Source organism: Elgaria multicarinata, chromosome 8, assembly GCF_023053635.1.
Source record: "Elgaria multicarinata webbii isolate HBS135686 ecotype San Diego chromosome 8, rElgMul1.1.pri, whole genome shotgun sequence".
NCBI classification, from domain to species: Eukaryota; Metazoa; Chordata; class Lepidosauria; order Squamata; family Anguidae; genus Elgaria; species Elgaria multicarinata.
Genome location: NC_086178.1, coordinates 109859986 through 109882633, shown reverse-complemented (window position 1 = coordinate 109882633; position 22648 = coordinate 109859986). Strand labels below are relative to the sequence as shown.

At 42.7% G+C, this 22648-nt stretch overlaps 1 protein-coding gene across 9 annotated transcripts in view; it reads right to left on the bottom strand.

Moving 5' to 3' along the window:
• The window catches only part of KCNMA1 (potassium calcium-activated channel subfamily M alpha 1), a 720064-nt gene that overhangs the window by 529179 nt on the left and 168237 nt on the right, over nt 1-22648 (bottom strand). For all 9 annotated transcript variants that reach the window (XM_063133182.1, XM_063133180.1, XM_063133181.1 and 6 more), the window contains exon 2: nt 15277-15444. In XM_063133182.1, coding sequence (XP_062989252.1) covers nt 15277-15444 — 168 coding nt within the window. The remainder of the gene's footprint in view (nt 1-15276; nt 15445-22648) is intronic.

Genomic DNA, 22648 nt, shown 5'->3' with positions numbered 1-22648 from the left:
CTGACAGATGGTTGTCCAGCTGCCTCTTGAAGGTCTCTAGTGTGGGAGAGCCTATGACCTCCCTAAGTAACTGGTTCCATTGTCGTACTGCTCTAATAGTCAGGAAGTTTTTCCTAATGTCCAGCCGGAATCTGGCTTCCTATAACTTGAGCCCGTTATTCCGTGTTCTGCAGTCTGGGAGGATCGAGAAGAGATCCTGGCCCTCTTCTGTGTGACAACCTTTCAAGTCCTTGAAGAATGTTATCATATCTCCCTTCAGCCTTCTCTTCTCAAGCCTAAACAGTTCTTTCAGTCTCTCCTCATAGGGCTTTGTTTCCAGACCCCTGATCATCCTGATTGCTGTACAGTTAAATCAGCAGGATTCTTGAAGTAAGAAAATGATTTCTCTAACTAAACCATGTTCTAAAATATTTTCATTTCTGAACATGTTTGCCAAACACCCTAGCTACAGGATAACATTACAAGCAAAGAATTGACATCTTCCAAGATCTACCACACTCAAGAAGTTACTAAGAACTCTTGCAGAATAAGTCAACATTTTAGAAATGCAAACTTAGCTTTCAGTCTTTGCACAGTCTGAAGAAGAAAAAAACAAAAACAGAACCCCAAAACGTATTTTGAAATTGTTTAAAAGCAACTACAGTGATTTCTTACAAGTTAAGTTCCTACAGAATTATTTATAATCTATTAGTCTGGTGATTTCATGTTCAATATTTGTCTCTAAACCATGTACAAAAGAGTCACCACATACTGTACAAGTTTTACAAGGAAGAGATCCCATGTTATTCCTTTAACAATTTTGGCCTTGCTGGCTTGTGTCACATCATGCTCTTAGGGGGGGGGGAATAAATGAAAAACAAACCATTGTGGCCAAACCCTTAATAAAATTTGATTCCTAAGCAAAGCCAGAAATATTATATAGTCATTTGTTTCCTAATTAGCTTGGTGCTTTTGGAAAATCAGAAGCAGGGTCTCACAAGCTTGAATAATGCCCTCTTCCGCTTTCTGCATAGCAGTTAAGCGTATTATAACATTGCTTTTGTTTCTTTTTTTTAAAAAAAATGCAATTATATACACTTTTAATAAAAACTTTGGCCCATTGTGCTGTTTGAGCTTCCCTACTCCTTGAAGTGCCTTTCACAGACATTCCCTGGCCTACACAATTAACACAACCACAGCAGCTGCTGCAGCAGTTACTCCCATTTTAGTGGTGGTAGTGGTTATTAAAAACAGTATCATGCTGAAAAGTTACCAAAATACTTGTCAAATTAAAAACAAAAATAAAACACAGCTTTTTATCTCTCCCAAATTTGTCAGAATTGGGAACCTAATTACCACATATGAAGATTACCAAAGCATATTAAAGAAAGCCACCGGCAACCTTTTGAAAAAAAATATAACAGACGTATTTTTCTACCAAAGCATGATCCTTTAACAGAAGAATAGGCAAAGATTTTATTCTCTGGAAAGTTTTTAAGCTGAGCTCACAGAAGACAAGACATTTTACATTAAAGAGAAAGAGCGGGATACAGACGGTGGGAACCTCCTGACGTGTGCTCATCCCCAGGATAGCAATAGGGCACAAGCACAATCCAAAGCCCACGTTTCCTACACAAAGCCTCCCTTGGAGTAGAGCTTCGTTTGTTCTAGGGGGCTTGTGCAGGAGAAGCAATCTGGGTTTGGCATCATTAGGGGTTGCTGAGGGGGAGGCGGGGGAAAACCAAGTAGCTGAGGATGGGGAATAGACACGTACCTTCCCTGGCAGCGCTGCTGGCCTCCCGCTGCTCCTCCCTCTGCCTCGTAAGGTGCTGGTGCTGCTGCTTCTCATCCTCCCTCCTCGCGCTGCCCACAGCTCTGGCCCTCGCGCCGCCTGATACTCGTTCTCCCGCCGCCGCGCCTCGTGCTTCCGCTCGCAGAGCAGCCTTGCCGTGCAGCTCAGCCAGCAGCCGGGGTCTTCGGCGCGCTCTTGAATCGCGCGAGATCTCAGCTGCTGGCTGGGAAGGCTCGCAGGAACTCTTGCAAGACTTCCTACTTCCTGTGGCTGGGCAGCCGGGAAACAAGGCTGCAGAGCAGCTGCGGGGCTGAGCTGCGCTTAGCTGCGCTTGGGCCAGAGCAGCGGCGCCTCGCTTGTCCTCTCTCCCTCAAGTGCAGGCGGGGCAAACATGGCGGCGGCAGCGCATTAGGGGGTTCAGTTGAACCCCCTGAACCTGCTGTGCGCACGCCAATGATTGTACATCCTCCTCTTACCAACCCCGGAGGCAAATTAGCCACTAAAAAGGAGATTGGATAAGCAAAGGCGGAGTAAAGCTGCCATGTTGGTAGTTCTACCATACTTCCCAATTTCTCTGCCTTTCTCCAGGGTAGCCTTAAGAATTTCCAGCAGACAGAGCCTGACTCTCACTTGGTTATTGTCCCATGTAGCCAGGACTGGAAAAGTGAGCTGTGCCCTTAGGGATGTGGAAAGCCTCCTGCAGGAATTCTCCACAAGAGTCTGTCCAGGTGACTTTTGGGCCATAGCTAGACAGGGTGAAATCCCAGGGCAATCCTGGGGATCATCAATGTCCATTCACATGCAGCACAGCAGATCCCGGGGGCAGGAAGGGATCATCCCTCCCTTGCCCCGGGATCTCGCCCTCCCCTTCGAGCCTGCTTTTTCCACAGTCTTGGGATGATCCCGAGACCGTGGAATGTGTGTGCAGGCGTTGGGGTTTGTCCCGGTTCCTCACAGTTCCTTGCGAGGAGCCAGGACCCGTACATGGGGCGCAGAGCTCCTCAGGAGCTCTGTGCCCATCGGGGGTGGGAGGAGTGGGGGATTTTTTTTAAAAAAAAAAACCCTTACCTTCTGCGCACGAGCACTCCTTCTTCTTTAAAACAAACAAAAATGGCGGCCGCGATGTCGCGCGCCATGTGTAGTCTAGTATGGCGATCTCGAAATCATAAAATCATGAGGTCATCGCGGTACAATCCCCTGGTCTAGCTGAGGCCTTGGATATGCATTCAATGTGGTACATCTCATACTAGGGGACCTTATAAGGCAGGGGTCCCCAATGTGGAGCCTGTGGGCACCATGGCATCCATGGGGTCATCCAATAGCACCCATGAAGCTCTCCACTCATTGACCCTTCAAATAATTATTTTTAATTTCCCCCCTTTTTTGTTTCCCCCCCAACTTTTTTATTTTAAATTTCATACTGAAAAAAGAACAAAGAACAAAAAAACTTTAACATAAATATTCCTCTTCCCCTACCCCAGGAAATCAGTGATGCTATTATAGCTATTATATATATCAAAATATATATCATTCTTCAGATCTTAAATATTTCCTGTCTTTCTAAGTTAGAAAAAAATATCATAAATTAACCAACCACAGGAGATATATCTTTCATTATGCCAACCAAAAGGATTTAAATACTTTGGGGATTTTATTCTCCCATTCCTACGAGTTTGTATATACCATGAAGCAATGCCAATCCATATTAAATGTGTCTTTAGATCTTGTTCCTCTTATCAATCTCAGTTTATTGCTCAGTTTCTCCATTAAGGCTACGTGCCAAACCTTACTATACCAATTTATTAGCGTGGCGCCAGCCAAATCCTTCCAATATCTAACTATAACCAATCTGACAGCAACCAACAGAGATCCTATTAATGGCTTAGATCCAACTTTTTTATTGTCCTCCTGAAATAATCCTTACAATGCTAATACTGGGGATTTAATAAAATTTTGCCCATTTATCTTTTCAATTTCTTTAATAATTAAGTCCCAATTTTTTATTTTATTTTAGCACTATGCCACCACATATGCAGAAAAGTGCCTACCTCTCCCACAACCCCTCCAACAATATTGCAAACTTGTTTGCTTGAATTGTGCCACCCTTACTGGGGATTAGATACCATTTTTGCAAGATCTTTAACACTGTTTCATTTGTAGTCATTGAGACAGATCTGAATGGGAATTTGCTCAACAATTTTGAACCATCTGTGTCCTCTACTTTGATTGACCAGTTTGACTACCATATTTTCTATAGACCTTCAGAGCTGCCCATCCTGGCATTAAGAAAAATGGAATATAGTCATGACACGAGACCTGAGTTAGTACCTGGAGAGGACTTGATTAAGAATTCAAACTGTGTAAGGGGACGTGTGGCTCATTCCTTAACATGTAGCTGATGTATAAATGTGTCTACCTGGCACCACTCCATCCATGTAATATTGAAGTCCTTCAAATGGGTTTTCTAGAGAGAGGGATGTTATCGTGATAGAAATCCCACATTCTATACAGCCCTGCTCTCTTAAATGCTTCTACTCTGATTTGCCTTGCATTACTAATAAATACTGGGTGATAATATAATGGGAGTAGCGGAGAGAGATTTGGCATTAACTTATCCAACCATCGTATACAAACATTAAATGGCCCTATAAAAGTGGATACCGGGCTCCCAGCCACTTGTTGTGATAATTGTTTTATAAATGGGATGCTTTCAGGAGGCTCTACATCTAAAAGAGTTGTATCTATCTGCACCCAATGCAGGTGGCAACCTTGTAGAAGAAAAGAGATCGGACGTTGGAGCTGGTATGCTTCATAATATGTTTTAAATAGTGGGATGCTCCATCCCCCCTCTGACATAGGCCTGTACTGATGTACCTTAATAGTTCTAGGATGTTTATTCTTAAATATGAAAAATTCCACCTTCCTTTGCCATGAACTGAATTAGGGACCTCAGTGGAGAGCCCTTAGAATAAGTATGACAAATTAGGTAATATTGACATTTTAACAGATGTTATGCGACTAGCTAAAGAGAGTGTTAGCTTAGACCATGCTTTAAGATCTGTAAGAATTTCTTCCAAATGACTCCATAATTATGTCCCAGTGCCGTACCTGGATTCTTAGTCAGATACACACCCAGATAGCTAAAGTGCTTGTTTGTTAAAGGAACGCCCAGCTCTTTAAATATCTTAAATTGAGTATTTGGAAGTACATTTTTTTTAATTTAAAAAACTTGAAAAAATGGTAGGATGCCAGGTGCTTCTTCCTATTCCTGAACCTGCTGGTGATCAGCTGTTCAGTGAGCAAAAAATCTTAGGATGCCAAGTGCTTCTTCTCTCCCTTCCTAGCCCCTACCATTGCTCTTTCTCTGCCACCCACCCCTTGATCTTACGGCTTGTCTCCATTTCCTGCCTCTGGCCTTGCTATTTCTCCCCCAACCCTTTACCTCAGCGTTTCCTCTCACTTCTAGCCTCCGTATTTCCCCACCGCCCTCTTTTAGGCAGCCATTATGGGATTTGCAGTATCCTCCATGAGAGCCATTTTGTGGTGGTGCCCACAGCTGTTTATCAAATTCCCAAATATGCCCACCGCTCCAAAAATGTTGGGTACCCTGTTCTAGGAAGCAACTTGAATTCTTCCACTGCCCTCCTCTTTCTCTTGCTATCTCTCCTGCTGTTCCTATTACATTGGGGAAATGTTTACAGACAATTTTTTGGGGGGGGGTCCTACTTCAGAGATAGTGCCAATGATACTGAAAGTGACAGAAAGTGACACTCCGACCAGGCCACAATGAGTATTTAAGTTTCTCCTTAGGCATTTGTCTTGTATACAAAGCAACTTGAATACTTCATGTCCTGACACGTGTACCGTTTTGTGGCCCTGCATACATGGATCAGCAGACAGGATATCAAATCCCTTCAGTATCCCCCCAAATGCCATCCACCCAGACAGTCCTCCTAATCAGTCAATAGAGCAACAATCCTACTTAAATACATTTTAAAGTTTCTTCTTGTTCTGCAGTTTCAGTAAAGCAAGATTTCATACTTTGCTTTAAACAATGGCTGTTGCATATCCATCACAAGGGCCATAAAATATAAGCCAATGCCAATAATTCTGCATAAAATCTATGCACAAAATACCCAAATGTCTCTCTTCTAGCCATCAAATTATAAAAAGCATCTTGAATGTTGTTTTCTTTCAACAGCTTTATTTGGGAAATGCTCGGGATTAATTTAGCTTTCACAAACTGTTCCTAGTTTTGACAGATGCCCAGGCAAAGAATGTCATACCTTAAATAATTTTCACACATTTAACAAGTTTTCTAATTTTTGTAATGTGAAAATAAAAGAGATTAGGGATGAACGGATATCCCTCATTTTGTTTCTTTATTGTTCCATGAGTTGCTTCTGCCTCATGCCCTACTCTTCTGCCTTCTGGCTGAACATAGAAACTTTTTTTTGAATTGGAATGTCTTCAGTTTGCCACAGTTTTCTGTTTCTGTTTTTTTTTCTCCTCACAAGTTATTGACACCTACAAGCACAAAAGCGCATTGATTAAAACATTGCACACACAAAAACTGCAATCACATCAAGATTCCTTCTTGCACAGTGTTTTAATGAATGTGCTCAAGTCTTCATATGCTCTAGTAACCAGTAAAGAAAGAAAGAAAATGTAAAGTGAACTTTATGGTGAATTGTGCATATGCAGCAGTCTGATCTAAATCTGGAAATCAAAACTGAAGAATGGTGGCTCAGTAATGTATTAGAACATTTCCATGAGATGATTTAGTGGATAAAGTGGCAGTTACGGGAACTCTGGGGGAAAGTGACCATGTCGTACTGGAGTTTTTGATTTTAAAGGAAGCAAAAACTGAGTGTAGTCATACGCGTACTCTCGATTTTACAAAGTCGATTTTAATAAACTCAGAACAATGATAAGTAGGGCCCCATGGCAAGTGACCCTAATGAGAAACAGAGTCCAAGATGGGTTGCAAATTCTTAAAAAGGCAATTTTAAAGGCACAATTACAAACAATTCCAACAAGGAAAAAAGGTAGAAGATAGCAGAAGAAGCCAATGTAGCTACACAAAAAGCTTAGAGATGACATGAAAAAAAGGACACATATGGTCCAGGCTGCAAAGGAAAAGTACAGACAGGTAGCATAAAAATGCAGGAATGGTGTCAGGAGGGCTAGAGCTAAAAATGAGCTGAGGTTAGCAAGGAATGCTAAAACCAACAAAAAAGCTTTCTTCAGGTATGTGCATAGTAAAAGACAGAGGAAAGAAATGGTGGTTCAGCTACTCAATGAGGATGGCAAAATGATAATAGATGACAAAGAAAAGGCAGAAGTGCTCAATTCCTAATTTGGCTCAGTCTTTTCCTGAAAGAGGGTCTATGACTCTCCTGGTAAACATGAAGTTCAAGCTGAAGTGACAGGATTGCAGTTGAGATTGATAAACAAAAGGGCAAGGAACACCTAATTTCCTTGAACAAGTTCAACTCAGGGCCCGATGAACTGCATCCTAGAGAAATAAGGGAACTTGCAGAAGAACATGATCTTTGCAAAATCATGTAGCACGGGTGAAGTGCAGGAGGACTGGAGGAGGGCTAATGTTGTCCCTATCTTTAAAAAGGACAAAACGGAGGAACCTGGGAACAACAGTCTGACATCCATCCCTGGGAAATTTTTCAAGCAGATTATAAAGAAGTCAATCTGTAAGCATCTTGAAAACTTGCAGTGACTACTAGAAGCCAACATGGATTTGTCAAGAACAAATCCTGTCAGACTAATCTGATCTCATTTTTTGATCAGGTTACCTCCCTTGTGGACTGTGGGAACGCTGTGGACATAATATATCTTAACTTCAGCAAAGCTTTTGACAAAGTGCCCCATGATATTCTGATCAGCAAACTAGCTAAAAGTGGGCTAGATGGAACAACTATTAGGTGGATTCACAGTGGGCTACAGAATCAGACCCAAAGTGTGCTTATCTATGGTACTGGGGGAGGTAACAAGTGGGGTACTGCAAGGTCAGTCCTGGGCCCAGTGCTCTTCAACATTTTTATTAATGATTTGGACGAGGAGGTGCAGGTAACACTTATCAAATTTGCAGATGACACAAAATTGGGTGGGATAGCTACTACCTTGGAAGACAGAAACAAACTTCAAAGTGATCCTGATAGGCTGGAGCACTGGGCTGAAAACAACAGAATGAAATTTAATAGGGATAAATGCCAAGTTCTATATCTAGGAAAAAGAAACCAAATGCATAGTTACAACATGGGGGATACTAGGCTCAGAAATACTACATGTGAGAAGGATCTTGGAATCATTGTAGATCACAAACTGTATATGAGCCAACAGTGTGATGTGGCTGCAGAAAAAGCAAATGCTATTTTGGGCTGCATTAATAGAAGTGTAGGTTCCAAATTATGTGAGGTACTGGTTCCCCTCTATTTGGCCCTGGTTAGGCCTCATCTTGAGTACTGCATCCATTTCTGGACACCACACTTCAAGAAAGATGCAGACAAGCTGGAGCATGTTCAGAGTTGGGTAACGAGGATGATCAGGGGTCTGGAAACAAATCCGTATGAGAAGAGACTGAAAGAACTGGCTATATTTAGTCTCGAGAAGAGAAGACTGAGGGGAGACATGGGCCTTAGCTAGACCTAAGCTTTATCCCGGGATCATCCTGGGGTCGTCCCTGCCTGCTCCTGGGATATCCTGTGTGTTATTTACATGAACAGGGATGACCCCGGGACGATCCCAGGATAAACCTTAGGTCTAGCGAAGGCCATGATCGCACTCTTCAAGCACTTGAAAGATTGTCACACTTCACCCCAGAATGCAGGACACAGAATAATGGGCTCAAGTTACAGGAAGCCAGATTCCAGCTTGGCATCAGGAGAAACATCCTGACTGTTAGAGGAGTACGACTATGGAATCAATTACCTACGGAGTTTGTGGGTTCTCCCACACTAGAGGCATTCAAGATGCATCAACTCTACTATTTAGTGGCCTAATCTACACCAAGCAGGATATTGCACTATGGAAGTGGTATATGGTATGCGTCAATAGGCCCCAACAGTTGTCAGTGCACTTAAATAGTGCTATAAAGCAGTAGTGTGGCTCCTGCCTCTTATATATTGCTTCCATACCGCTTTCATAGTGCAATATCCTGTTTGGTGTATATAAGGCCTATGATTCTATGAAAGCTAGGTAATTTAGACACTCAAAATCCAGGAGAAAATCAGATGTGGAGAATGTTCATAAGCATTCCTAAAGAAGATCCTATCTGTGAATGGTGTCAATTTTGGGGATATAATTTACAATATCATGAAATAGTCATGTAAATCTATGAGGAGTTACAGCATGCTTGTTGGAATAGAGATTAGCTTCTTACTCATTAAGGATGTTTAACTCTTCAGTGTCTTAGAAATATGAAGTTAAGTCAATCTGGCAACTGTGTCAGGAGTTAAGCAGCCAGTAGGACAAATCAATCTATCAAGCTTGTTCTAATTTTTTTATGCTCCCCTTTCTGTCATCTCACATTTGGCTCCTATCTTATGTTTACAATTCCAACTCTTAGTAGTATTAGTAAGTGTCTCTTTTATGACTGCTTGCATTTCCACAGTGCCTTATACTAGAAGATCTTAGTCCATTGGGACAATTCTGTATTATATAATCACATTTGCAACCATGAACATAATTTAAGCATGCCTGCAAATTACTCTGGGAAAAGAAGAGTGTGCTACTATTATGCATTTCCAGGATGTGTGACAGGGACAGACCACATGTTAGAAGTGACAAGAGGATGTCTTGGGGGCTAGTCCCTGCTCCGCTCATGCGATAAAGACAACCTTACTATGTGGTTCAGCCATCATGCTATGGACCTCCATACTTCCTCATGTGTGGCCTCTAGGATTGTGGAGCAGAGGACAGGATCTCACAACATGATGTAAAATCCTGATATTATTCGACTTATCAGGACTTGCTCTTCTGTCATGAGTCATATGAACATATGGCACTACCTTACATGGGTCAGGGCACTGGTCCATGCTGCCAAGTACTGTCTACAACATCTCAGACAGTGGACTTAGTGAAGGCAGCTTCCAGGGATAGAACCCTGGACTCACACATGCAGAGCTTGGTGTTCTCTTATTGGAGCCTCTTCCAAGGAAATGAGTGATCATATAAGATTGGGAAAAGGAAGATTTGGGGGAGGAGAAAGAAACATTCATGAAGACCTGTTCTAGATCAGTGTTCACACCACATCTTTGTTAACTTTTTCTTCTTTACTTAGCAGATAAATCTAGGCAGTAGTTATACAACAGCTTTCTTTGTGTAAGCACGCCAAACCAAAAATCAATGGCTACTTTTCCTTCCCCCTCAACACAAGTGTTCAGTGAACCACTTCCTAAAGGTTATTTAATAGTGAATGTGGAAGATTGATTTTGATTTAAACTGTGGCCTGCAGTATGAAAAGGTACTATAATTTCTTCATCTGCCACTCTAGCTGATCTAATTTTGATCTGCAACTGACCTACAAAACGCCATAATCTTTTACTCAATAAAACATAAATTTTTGCAGTTGGTTTGCAAGGGGGTGGGTGAAGAGAACAATCAGATTTTTCAGAAATGCACTGTGCTAAATCTTTAAGAAACAGAGGCTAAATATTTTTTAAGGATCTTCAATAGCTATGACCTTGGTTTCAGCTGGGATTTTACTTTATTTATTTATTTATTTATTAAAACATTTGTATCCCATCCTATATCACAAGGAATTCAGGGCGGTGTACAGATAAACGCATACAAACAATCTAAAAAAATAAATATACACAGCTAAAAACAAATTAAACCATTAATAAGCTAAAACCAGTATAGAATTTAAAAACAGTAAAACCAATTAAAACAATTAAAACTATGTACAGGCTTGGTGAATTTAGCCATCAAAGGCTTTGTCTTAACTTGGCTCCAAAACGAAACAAGTGCTGGCACCAGTCAGGCCTCTAAGGGAGGGCATTCCATAGCTGGGGTGCCACAACAGAGAATGCCCTCTCCCACATCCCACCATAATGTATGTCTCACATTGGTGGGATGCGGAGAAGGGCTCCTCCAACAGATCTCAAGTCCCAGGCAGGCATATATTGGGGGAGGCGCTCCCTCAAGTATCGAGGTCCCAAGCCGTTTAGGGCTTTAAACGTCATTTCCAACACCTTGAATTCTTACCGGAAGCGAACAGGTAGCCAGTGCAATTCATTTAAGAGCAGTGCTATACCGGTCAGCAGCCTAGCTGCTAAACCTTGCACTAGTTGCAACTTCCGTGTCGTCTTCAAGGGCAGCCCCACATAGAGTGCAGTGCAATAGTCTAATCTGGAAGTTACCCGTGCGTGCACTACTGTGGCTAGGTTATCCCTGTCCAGGAAAGGCCGTAGCTGGTGGATCAGCTGTAGCTGGCCCCAAGTACTCCAGGCCACGAAGTCCACCTGGGCCTCCAGCGACAAGGATGGAACTAGGAGTACTCCCAAGATATGCACCTGCTCCTTCAGAGGGAGTGCAACCACATCCAGAACAGGTAGCTTACCCACTTCCTGGACTCAGGAACCACCAATCCACAGAGCTTCCATCTTATCAGGCTTTAGCTTCAGTTTATTAGCACTCATCCAGCCCATTACAGCCTCCAGGCACTGGTCCAGCACCTTCACAGCACCAGCTGACTCCGAGGACAAGGAGAAGTAGAGCTGAGTATCATCTGCATATTGATGGCACCCAACCCCAAAACTCCTAATGACCTCACCCAGTGGCTTCATATAGATGTTGAACAGCATGGGGGATAGAACAGAACCCTGTGGCACCTCACAGCTTAATTGCCATGGGGTGGAACAGGAATCCCACAATACCACTCTCTGTAATTAGCCCTGCAAGTAGGAGTGGGACCACTGCAACACAGTGCCTCCTACTCCCATCTTGCAGAGGCAATCCAGTAAGATACCATGATCAATGGTATCAAAAGCCGCTGAGAGATCCAAGAAGATCAACATGGTAGCACTCCCCCTAACTTTCACCGCAGTCTTAGAAGATCCACAGCAGATAAAATCACTGGCAGAAATGCCTGCAAACACATTGAATTGAATGCAAAATACTACCTAAAGGTAAGCTCCATTTCCAAACATATAGACAATCACATTATGTTGTTAAGGACATTTTGAACTATTTTAAGTTGAGATAAAAGCAGCATTCCTCAACCTGGTGCCCTCCAGATATGTTGGATCACAACTCCCATCATTCTCAGCCAATGGCCATGCTGGCTGTGGTGATGGGAATTGCAGTCCAATAATCTGGAGGGCACTGGGTTGGGGAAGTCTGGCTTAAATAGTAGACTGAAGGAGTTTCATTTTGTTTTGAGGATTTATCTTTTTTGAAGTTCTAATATGTCCTGAAAGAGAAAATATAATTTTAATCAGGGCTACCAATTAATATATTTCCCCCTAAAGTATTGTATTTAAAAAGATTCCAAATTAAAAACACTAAAAGTAGAAAAGTATATTCTTCCTACCTGTTTGATTCTCTTGCATTGTAACAAAACACAAAAATGCATACAATGGTCTAATTTGTACTTTCTACATAAAGCAAAGCAACCCAGAAGCTAATCTAGATCAAAAGATGGTTCCTTAACTACTGATTAGATTATTTTCAACCAGAATCTACCCAGTTCAGAGCTCCCAAAACTGAATGCAAACCTGAACACAATCTGCAGTTGAGTCCATACATTTTTGAGTTTGCAATGTAATTGTAAGAATAATTTAAAAAAAAAAGTTTGAAAAATAGGAGAAAAATGTGTAATTTCAAAAATGTTTGGGAAATGTGCACAAAAATGCACACATTTTCATGCAAAGAGGAAAAACCAAAGCTTGCAGCCTGGTACAGATATGAGTAAGAATGAGATTTGAGATGGAATTTGCAGAACCTTGACAAGCTGATTTGCAACTGACATATGGTGATATAGCCAGTACTAGTGATATATCACAACACAAAAAAAAATCCTATAAACTAAAAGGTAGAATATTCATTTTGGCTGCAATAATTCTACCAATAAAGGAAAGAATGGAATGAGATAGTAAAGACTGAAACTAGGTACCCAGTCCTTTTTTATTATTTGTAGAGCAAAAATGTTTTTAAATAGATTGTTGATGCCGTTTGTGACAAAGATACCAACACACCCTACTAAGTTGTTCATTAAAAAATTGCTAATTGTATCCAAAGTTTATTCTGCTCCTCCCCATTACCTCTAGTTTACTCAAACCAACTTTATATCCAGGCAATGCACTATACAAATGTATTATATTCTTCAAAAATCCCTGTTATATATTTTGAACTGTGTGTGTGTGTGTGTGTGTGTGTGTGTGTGTGTGTGAGAGAGAGAGAGAGAGAGAGAGAGAGAGAGATTAATCACTATGCAGATAGCATGGTTTTATTAAATATATATTATTGAAATAGTATATATTTAATATAACCATGCCATGTGCATAGTGATTAAGTTTATATTGATGTTAGCCCAACCTTATTCTTTGCAAGTTATCATAGTGCCTTTCTTACATATGTTGCAAATGGCTCCATGGTGGCTGCAAACAATGAAAACAAAAACTATGGGTTGCATCTTGTCTTTATCGTACTCAGAATCAACTCACTGAAATCAATGGGAAAGATTAGCCGTTACTAACTTAAGTCCCATTAGTTTCAATTAGGGCTGTGCACACCCTCCCCAAACCACTTCGGATCCCAATCCGGACCCTCCAAACTGGTTCAGGTTGATCCGGACCTCCCCCAATCCGCTCCGGAACCAGATCTGGAGCGAGATCCAGAGGTCCAGATCAATATTCAGATGCCATTTTGCCCCCACCCCCACCCCATTTACTTGCCTCTGTGGCAGATGGTGGAGTCAGGTAAGTGGGGAAGGGGGGACAAAATGGGGGGGCTTACCTGGCTCCACCATCCGCCGCCATACCAAAGCTCCAGTCTTGTCCCTGCCCCCAGGAACCCACCCCCCCTTTTCCTGTCTCTGCATTCTACTTCCAAGAGCCGGCCCTGGGTCCGAAGGGGAGAGGGCAGGTAGTGTGGTTTCTGGGCTCCGAGGCTGGAGTCCTGTTTCTGACCTCAGAGCCCATAAACTGAACAAACCTACGCTGTCTGGAGGGCACAGGATTGTTTCCTAAGTCTGGGTCTAACCCAATGATTTTTACAGGAGTGAGGAGGGGTTAATGGTAAAACGATTTAAAACCCATTCTAATATGTTCTTCATGATTCAAAGATTTGGATCCAAAACTAACAATGAAAGCTCTACATCTCAATGATTAACTCTAATTAGCCTGTCGGCTACAGTATGTCCTAGCAGAAGGACACTTTTCACCTATCCTACCTAACTGCTTTATGCATTACAATACAACATTGTTGCCACAGCGCCTGCATCCAAAATTGTTATGCCCAAATGAAGGCTCAGAAGGCTTTGAAGCAAAAGGCTCAGACATCAGTGTACAGTAACTTCATGCCACAAATTTTACTGAAACAAAATGTTCCATATTTCTGATTTTCTTATTAAACTACAAAACAACCCACCTTTCAATCCATAGTTTCAAGAAATCAAACTATCTAAAACAATGCATTTTTCTGAGCCACAAGTGGTTGCTGTTGATTTATAAATCATCACTGTTTTATAAGAACCCCAAACCTTTGTAATATAACTATGAGGCATACATGCAAAATGATGGGGTAAGAATTGCTGTGTCTGGAGGTGGTTGGGAAGTTACAACTACAAAAATGATGACCTATCTAAATTAGATTCTCCCTGAAATAGGTTAATTTTCATACCTTAGGTGCTCAGAACCAATTAATTTCCCTGCAGTGGGAATAAACCTGCCCTCTTTTAATTTGCAGGGCTTAAATTAGTTTAGCAGAGTCCAGTGTAAAGTGGCAAGTTCAGTGTTTGTTAGAGTCAGGTATTATAGCACCATAATCCTCACTGTGGCCCTTTCTACACCTAAGGGTTATCCCAGGAAAATGGGGGGATCATCCATGCTGCTCCCGGGATCCCCTGTGTGGCATTTGGGTGCACAGGAGCGGTCCTGGCATGATCCCGGGATATAGGGCTGGTGTAGACATGCCCTATGTTTATCCGGAAGAAACGGCCCATTCTTTTATTTGAACTTACTCCCAGATATGTATACTTAGGACTACAGAGTTAGAATGGATCCATATGGCTGCCTTTTCTCACCTGATGACTGTCAGTATCAACCAAGAACCTGGTTGTCTGAAGGTTCTATCTTTTATTGCTTGTCCTTGTCCCCATGAAGCCATTTTCTGCATGTGGTAGCAAATTACTATCAATGAGGGAAATGATTGCCTATGTGGAGGTTACCACACTTTTAAAGGGGGTGAGGTGGGTATTAGCTAGCCATTTGAATCCACCCTTGGGGGGGATGACGAAAAACTGAAGCAAACATAGGTAAACTCACAAGGACTCTGCCAGTTAAGGTCTGGGCTGAAATCATCACCCCTGCCCAGTCTTTAACAGAGGTCATCCAGCCCACTTCTGCTGCTGCCACGGTTTCCTCTTTCTCGTCTGTGGGTTTCAATTCCCCGTCTGCCTGGATCTCCGCATTGCCATTTATCTTCTGGACCTCCTGTAAAGTGGAAAGGAAGAAACAGTTAGAATGTCATCAGTTATCATCACCAGAGCACCAGATAAATGCAAGACTTATTGTCAGAACGTACAGTGCCAAAATCAGGGGAAAGCCCCGCCTTCTAGCAGATAAAGAAGAATCTTTCTGTTAATAACAATTGTCAGGCAGCGAGCCTCAAGAAATTCTGCAATAAGCCACTTATGCTCCCTCAAACTGGAAAGCTTTGTGTTTAGCCATAACTCTATTTACTTTGCAAAAAGAAAAAGAAAAAAAACACCCACCCTCCCAAACCAAGTCACCACATGAAAATCGGTACAGTACACTTTCAACCGGGGCTGACCCCATCCCCACCCCATAGAGCAGGGTGAAGCGATCTGCTTCAGGCAGCACCATTATGGGGAGGAGATGAAGGCAGGAATCTGGCTTCCTTTAACTTGAGTCCATTATTCCGTGTCCTGCACTCTGGGAGGATCGAGAAGAGATCCTGGCCCTCCTCTGTGTGACAACCTTTCAAGTATTTGAAGAGTGCTATCATGTCTCCCCTCAATCTTCTCTTCTCCAGGCTAAACATGTGTGCCAGAAGTGGTTCCACCCACATTTGCCAGTAGCCCCTCCCACTGCTGGCATATGGACTATGATGTCCCTGGGTCTAAAAATGGTTCTCCATCCCAGCTATGAAGTGTTGGCCCTAGTAGGGCAGGAGGCACCATTCAGGCATTAAAATGTCCTGGACTGTCAATAAGTTCCACTCATAATGAGCAGTGTAATGGCGCACCCATGGAGGGAGCTTGAGGAAAATAAGGATGGAGTTAATGGGCAAAATACGGTGATCTACAGCAAAGAAACTCCCAAGGTTGAATACCTTTCAGAATAGCCTGACATTTTTCTTTTCAAGTTCTATGCCCAATGCACATACAGTGAGTTATATTTTTCCAAGGTTGCTAGAGAGACCCTGTAAGTATTTTTAACAACATGGATGACAGGTTCCTTTCTCAATTCACATGTGCCACATAACTGGCACCTGGAATGTTTGCAATGAATGCAGCCACATATTTGTATGGTCTTGTATGCAAACCTCAACGCAAAATATGTACGCAGACAAAATTAACCTAAAAGTAACACACGGTGAATGTGAATATTAGTCATGTATCATTTTAAATTATGGTTTCTAGAATTAGTTTTCCAAGGAAGCTCACACTGGGGAGGTGTGTGAAGTCTAAAACACCAAACAAAAATGAAATGCAGAGCTGCCAATCTTCCAGCAAGCTGCTGGGTTGTCAAAGACCCACTGTTGCAAAGAGAGTTGTGTGATTCATCTGAGGAACCCCTCTCTGTCTGCGAGCACCAGCCCTTACTGAGTCACCAGAGGGAGAGAGGAAGCAGAAAATCAAAGAAGAGCATTTTAGCAGAGCTACGCTGGGTGAGTCACTATTGGGTGAGTCACCACAGCCATTCCCATTCAGCACTTGCGGGTACTGCTAGTACAAAAAAGCTGTGTTTCTATAACCAAATCCAATGTGGCTTTACTCATGGATAGCACAGAAAATTTGGAGAAATACCAGAATGCTCAAGCCAAAGATGTGGGTGGTTAATTCAGATCAATAAGTGAAATTCAGCTCCCAATTCCTCCCATTCCCTTTTCATTCCTCATTGCATCCGTAAGGTTACCAGAACACAATGCTGCAGTAGAAGCCACAAGTGACAAAAAGAGTTACCAGCCCTGCAACCATCCCTTGCTTGTTCCCTCCTTTTCTTGACATTTTTTGTCCTACTTCTTCTTTGACGCATCTTTTCTTCCAGTCCATGACTCCCCACCCAGAGTTTCCTCAGGTCCATGCTTTTCAGCCTACTGCAGCGGTCCCCAACCTTTTTGGCACCAGGGACCAGTTTCATGGAAGACAATTTTTCGACAGTCCCGGGGTGTGTGAAGGGATGGTTTTGGGAAGCCATGCCCGCCCCCCCCCCACTCCAGCATCCTGGCTTTGCTTCAGCTGGGTGGGCACCCAGCCGAAGCGAAGCCAGGATGCTGGGGCAGGCGGGAGGCTTCAAAACGGCACACCTGGAAGTCGCTCTCCCAGAGTGGCTTCCGGCCAGGCACGCCGTTCCGATGCTGCCCACCTCACCCCAGCGTCCTGGCTTCACTTCAGCTGGGCAGGCAAGATGGCGCCCTGTACCCAGGGCGTTCCTAACTGGTCCATGGCCTGGGGGTTGGGGACCCCTGGCCTACTGCATACTTTATTTATTTATTTATTTATTACATTTTTATACCGCCCAATAGCCGAAGCTCTCTGGGCGGTTCACTTCATCAAACCTCCTTTATTTACCCAGTGTCTTGGCCAAATAAATTAAAAACAAAATTAAAAAAAACACAACAATTAAAGAAATAAACAGCATCAACCAATTAAAAACCTTTTCAGCAACAGATCAGCTTATACGCCAAAAGACCTGCCTGAATAAAAACATCTTTGCCTGCTGGTGGAAGGTCAACAGGAAGGAAACTAGCCAGTCTCACTCAGCGGGCAGTTCAGTATCTCCTCTCCTCTGCCCTTTACATCAAACTTCCTTCTCCTCTTCACCAGGGTCCTGTTTTTCTGCCTATTACCTATTCTGCACACCTTCTTTACCGTTCTTGCCTCTGGACACCTAACCAATTAATTTTCTTCTCTTAAGGTTCCTCAACCAGTCCTTACCCTGTCCCACAAAAAGCTACTCATGACTCTAGAGGCTGTGCAAGGTTTTTGTCTCAGCCTAATTGACAAATTTCCATTCCCTTACAGAAGCTGGACTGCAATTTTTTTTTTCTCTGAGGAGATTGAATGTTTATGAATAGTTTATCCCATCACACCAGGGAGGCAGCAATTTCCTCCCCTGTACAATGATCACATACTATCATTGCCAGGGGCTACCTCATCTGATAGTGACTACCACTCAAACATTTCAGAGCTGTCCCTAAAGTCACAGAAATTCTCCCCTCTCCTTTGCAGGGATGGAAGTAATTTGATCACACATTCTCTGTCTTGAAAACAATGGCCCAGAATGCAAAAAAAAAAAAAAGTATACAAACAGCCTTCCACCACACTTCAGAATTTTTGTTCATGTTCATGCTCTATCTCAAAACAAATTGAAATGTATCATCACCTACAATATTGCTATGAAAGATTTAAACCCTACAGTATAAAAGTATTACAATTCAGATCACAACTCTGTAACTCCTGCCCCCGAACTAACATTTGTTGCAGGGATAAAAGTAATTTCCCCTCTTCAATTATGTATAGCCTTCATTACTTGATAACTATAGAAAAGATGAATCAGACATTCTGCATTCAACATTCATGAATGACACATCCCACAAAAATTAGCCCACTGATTTTGGACAAATGCTGGTTTTGAAACAAAAGTAATTCCCTAGAGATTAACTTCTGCCTGGAAAAACGGCTGTGAATGTAAGAACATAAGAAGATCCCATCTGGATCAGACCAAATATCCATCTGGTCCAATATCAGGTTTTCTACAATAGCTGACCATTTGCTTTCAGGAAGCCTAGAAGTAGAGCATATGGGGGCAACAACCTCCCCCTACTCTTTGCCCAGGGATTCAAATTACATTATCTTTGAGCTTGGAGGTTCCATTCAATGATGAATAGCCACTGGTAGATCTGTTTTCCAAAACAATTTATAATTCCTCTTTTAAAAACTATCTACAGCAGCAGAAATTATCACAACTCGCAGCAGCAGATTCTATCATTACAAACTGTGTTAAGTTTTATTTTGCCTGCCCCTGAATCTAGATCAGTTTCAATTAGGGATACGCATTGGATTCTGACTACCTCTGAGCTGAGCTGGGCAGTTTCAGAGAGGTTTTAGATTTGTCTGAACCAAAGCAGAAATCCTCTAAATCATTCCAAAATGAATCTGTATCTTCCTATAGATTTTTAAGTGATTTGGAAACTCAGAGGGACATAAAAAGGGAGACAAGTGTGTCTCCAAAAACTGATACATTTCCTCCCAAGCTCTCCATCAAAGGAAAATGCCTGGGTGGGGAGAAGGGAGAAAGAGTAGGGAGTGGTAGTGTTGGACCAGATGGATAGAATTACTAATCTAGTCCAGTATCCTCTTTCAAGCCCACAGTCCTATGCACATTTCCTTAATTTGGAGTAAGACCCATTGAGCTCAATGAATAGGTGGCTACTAGGAGGAGGGCTTTCTCCGCTGTGGCACCCTGGTTGTGGAACGAGCTCCCCAGAGAGGTCCGCTTGGCGCCTACACTGTACTGCTTTCGTCGCCAGCTGAAGACCTTTTTATTCACTCAGTATTTTAACACTTAATTTTAACTTAAATTTAAATTTTACTGTTTTAACTCTGTATTTTAATCCTATATCAACTTTGCTGTGTGGTTTTATCCTGGTTGCGCTTTTTATACTGTATTTCGTAATTGTGTTTTAAACTGTTGGGTGTTTTACTGTGGTTTTAATTTTTGTGAACCGCCCAGAGAGCTTCGGCTATTGGGCGGTATAAAAATGTAATAAATAAATAAATAAATAAATAAATAAGCACATATAGATTGCCCTGCACAACACACATTTACCTCTAAGTCAGGATACACAGGATTGTGCAGCAGAGCAAATTTCTTAAAATACTAGTCTTCAGAAAGCATTCACACCACAACCCATGAGTATTGGACACCAGAAGCAGAGTGCAGGAGCAGGAAGAGAGTAGGAACACAGAAAATCATCTTATACTGAGTCAGGCAATGAGTCTACCTTGCTCCAAGACTTCAGGCAGAGATTTCCAAGCCCTATCGTAACATACCAAGGACTGAACCTAGAACCTTCCGCATGCAAATGACTGAGCTAAAGATAAGAACACAAGAAGAGCCCTGCTGGATCAGACCAAGGGTCCATCTAGTCCAGCACTCTGGTCACACAGTGGCCAACCAAGATGCTACAAGTCAGGAGAGAACACCCCACCAGGTCAATAGCCAACCTCTTGCAAGGCATAAATTTGTACCTGACCTCAAACAACCACCTATGTCAGCATTTCCCAAACTGGTGGAGTCAACATGTTTTGATTACAACTCCCAGTATTCCTTCCCATTGGGCATGCTGGCTAGGGCTGATGGGAGTTGGTCCGAAATATCTGGAGGGTACCAGGTTGGGGAAGGCTGGCCAATGTTCTGAACATGTAGCCAAAATAATAAATACCCTAAGAAAATGTTGTTGAAACACAAGTTCTCTGAAACCAACATAGTCCCATTAGGCTTGCTATTCACAGATGGCTCCAGAACAGTAGTTTTCAAACTGTCTTCTGGGGAACCTTAGCAAATAAATGGTCAATTCTCCCGATGGAGGGAAGTAAATAGTGGGGTCCCACAGGGATCGGCATTGGGACCAATTCTTTTCAACTTGTTCATAAAGGATCTGGAATTAGGAGTGAGCAGTGAAGTGGCCAAGTTTGCTGATGACACCAAATTATTTAAGGTTGTTAAAACACAAAGGGATTGTGAAGAGCTCCAAAGGGATCTCTCCAAGCTGGGAGAGTGGGTGTCCAAATGGCAGGTTCGATTCAATGTAAGCAAGTGTAAGGTGATGCAAGTTGGGGCAAAAACAACAACCCCAACTTCAAGTATAGCCTAATAGGCCAATGAAATGACAAGCACAGAATGCTGGGAAAGGAGCCGAAGGAAAGTCGGTTGGTGATAGTTAGAGTAGGAGGAAGAGAAGCTAAGGAGAAAGAGTTGAAAGGACATCAGAGGGGGAAGAGAGAGAAACATCTCACATCATTTTCTTTCGATCTGAAACGTCAAGAAAGAAACCTTTGCCAGTTTATTTGTAGTACATTTATTTTAAAAGTGTAAAGTTTATTTGAGATCTGTCAGACTGCTTTTAATAATCTTTTATTTGAATCTCGAGCAGAGTAGACGTGCAAAAATATTTGAAACTGCAAAAAAGTTCAAAGCTCAAGCTTCAGTATCAAAACACTATGTTTCTTGGCTACACACCAAAGAGTCTTCTATTCCTCTGGCAATGGAAATCTCACGATACCCTTCATATTTCCATTTCTGTAGCTGCTGCTGCCCATAGCCAACATGGAGACCCTGGTGAGGAAGGCCCAGGCTTCCCTCCTGCTGCTGAGACTGGCCTGGGGTAATGTAGCGCTTGGTTGGAGAGAGGTGCACCCACTGAGGAGCCCCACCCATGTGCTGCCCTTGCTTGCCCAGGTGCAGCAGAAACGGCATGGCCTCCTCAGCCCCATCCGGCGCCTACCCTGAAGCACTTAGCCCAGGCCAGCTCGGAGAAGAAGGCCCCCAAGAAAGTGGCCGCCACAGACAAACTGCAGCTGGAGGAGGAGCTGTGCCATGATTGGGTCCAGCCCAGCCACAAGAGACTGAGGTAAAGTCATCTAAGTGAGCAAGCGCAAAGAGCTCTGGGAGTTGTAGTTTTCAGTGGGTAGTCATGGAATCATAGAATCATAGAATAGCAGAGTTGGAAGGGGCCTAAAAGGCCATCAAGTCCACCCCCCTGCTCAATACAGGAATCCACCCTAAAGCATCCCTGACAGATGGTTGTCCAGCTGCCCCTTGAAGGCCTCTAGTGTGGGAGAGCCCAGAACCTCCCTTAGGTCACTGGTTCCATTGTCGTACTGCTCTAACAGTCAGGAAGTTGAAGGATGGGCGAAGGCTTATGAAAGCAAAGAGCAAGCTTCAAACCCCCACCACCACCAAACAAAAAAACCCACTGGCATTGTTGGTAGTGGGGAGTAATTCTCTGCCAAGGAGCGTGCAAAGGACTCTGGGAATTGTGGCTCTGGAGGTTTAGCCTTTCAACTTAAAGAAATGTTAAATGCACATTTTAAAAAAGAAATCTTTCCTTTGTTTTCACCTTTGGCATCTTATTTGTAGTAGAGGGTTTTTTAAAAAAAGTTTGCAGTTCTTCCACTTGGAATGGAAGCACATTTTTATCCTATCATTCTCACACTACTATCCTCCGTGGCAACATGGGGTTTACACTCGTATATTAGAAATATCTGGGCTCCTTCCCTGTAGCCTGCCTGTGAATGTGCTCTAAACCTTCATGAGAAATTGAATTCCATCCTTATCAACGGTGCAGGTCTGCCCTGCTATTTCTCGTCACCCCAGAGAATTAACTAAATAATATTTCAGCCATCCGTGAGCCAGAAAAATGAATATTTCAAGAAACCTAGAATGT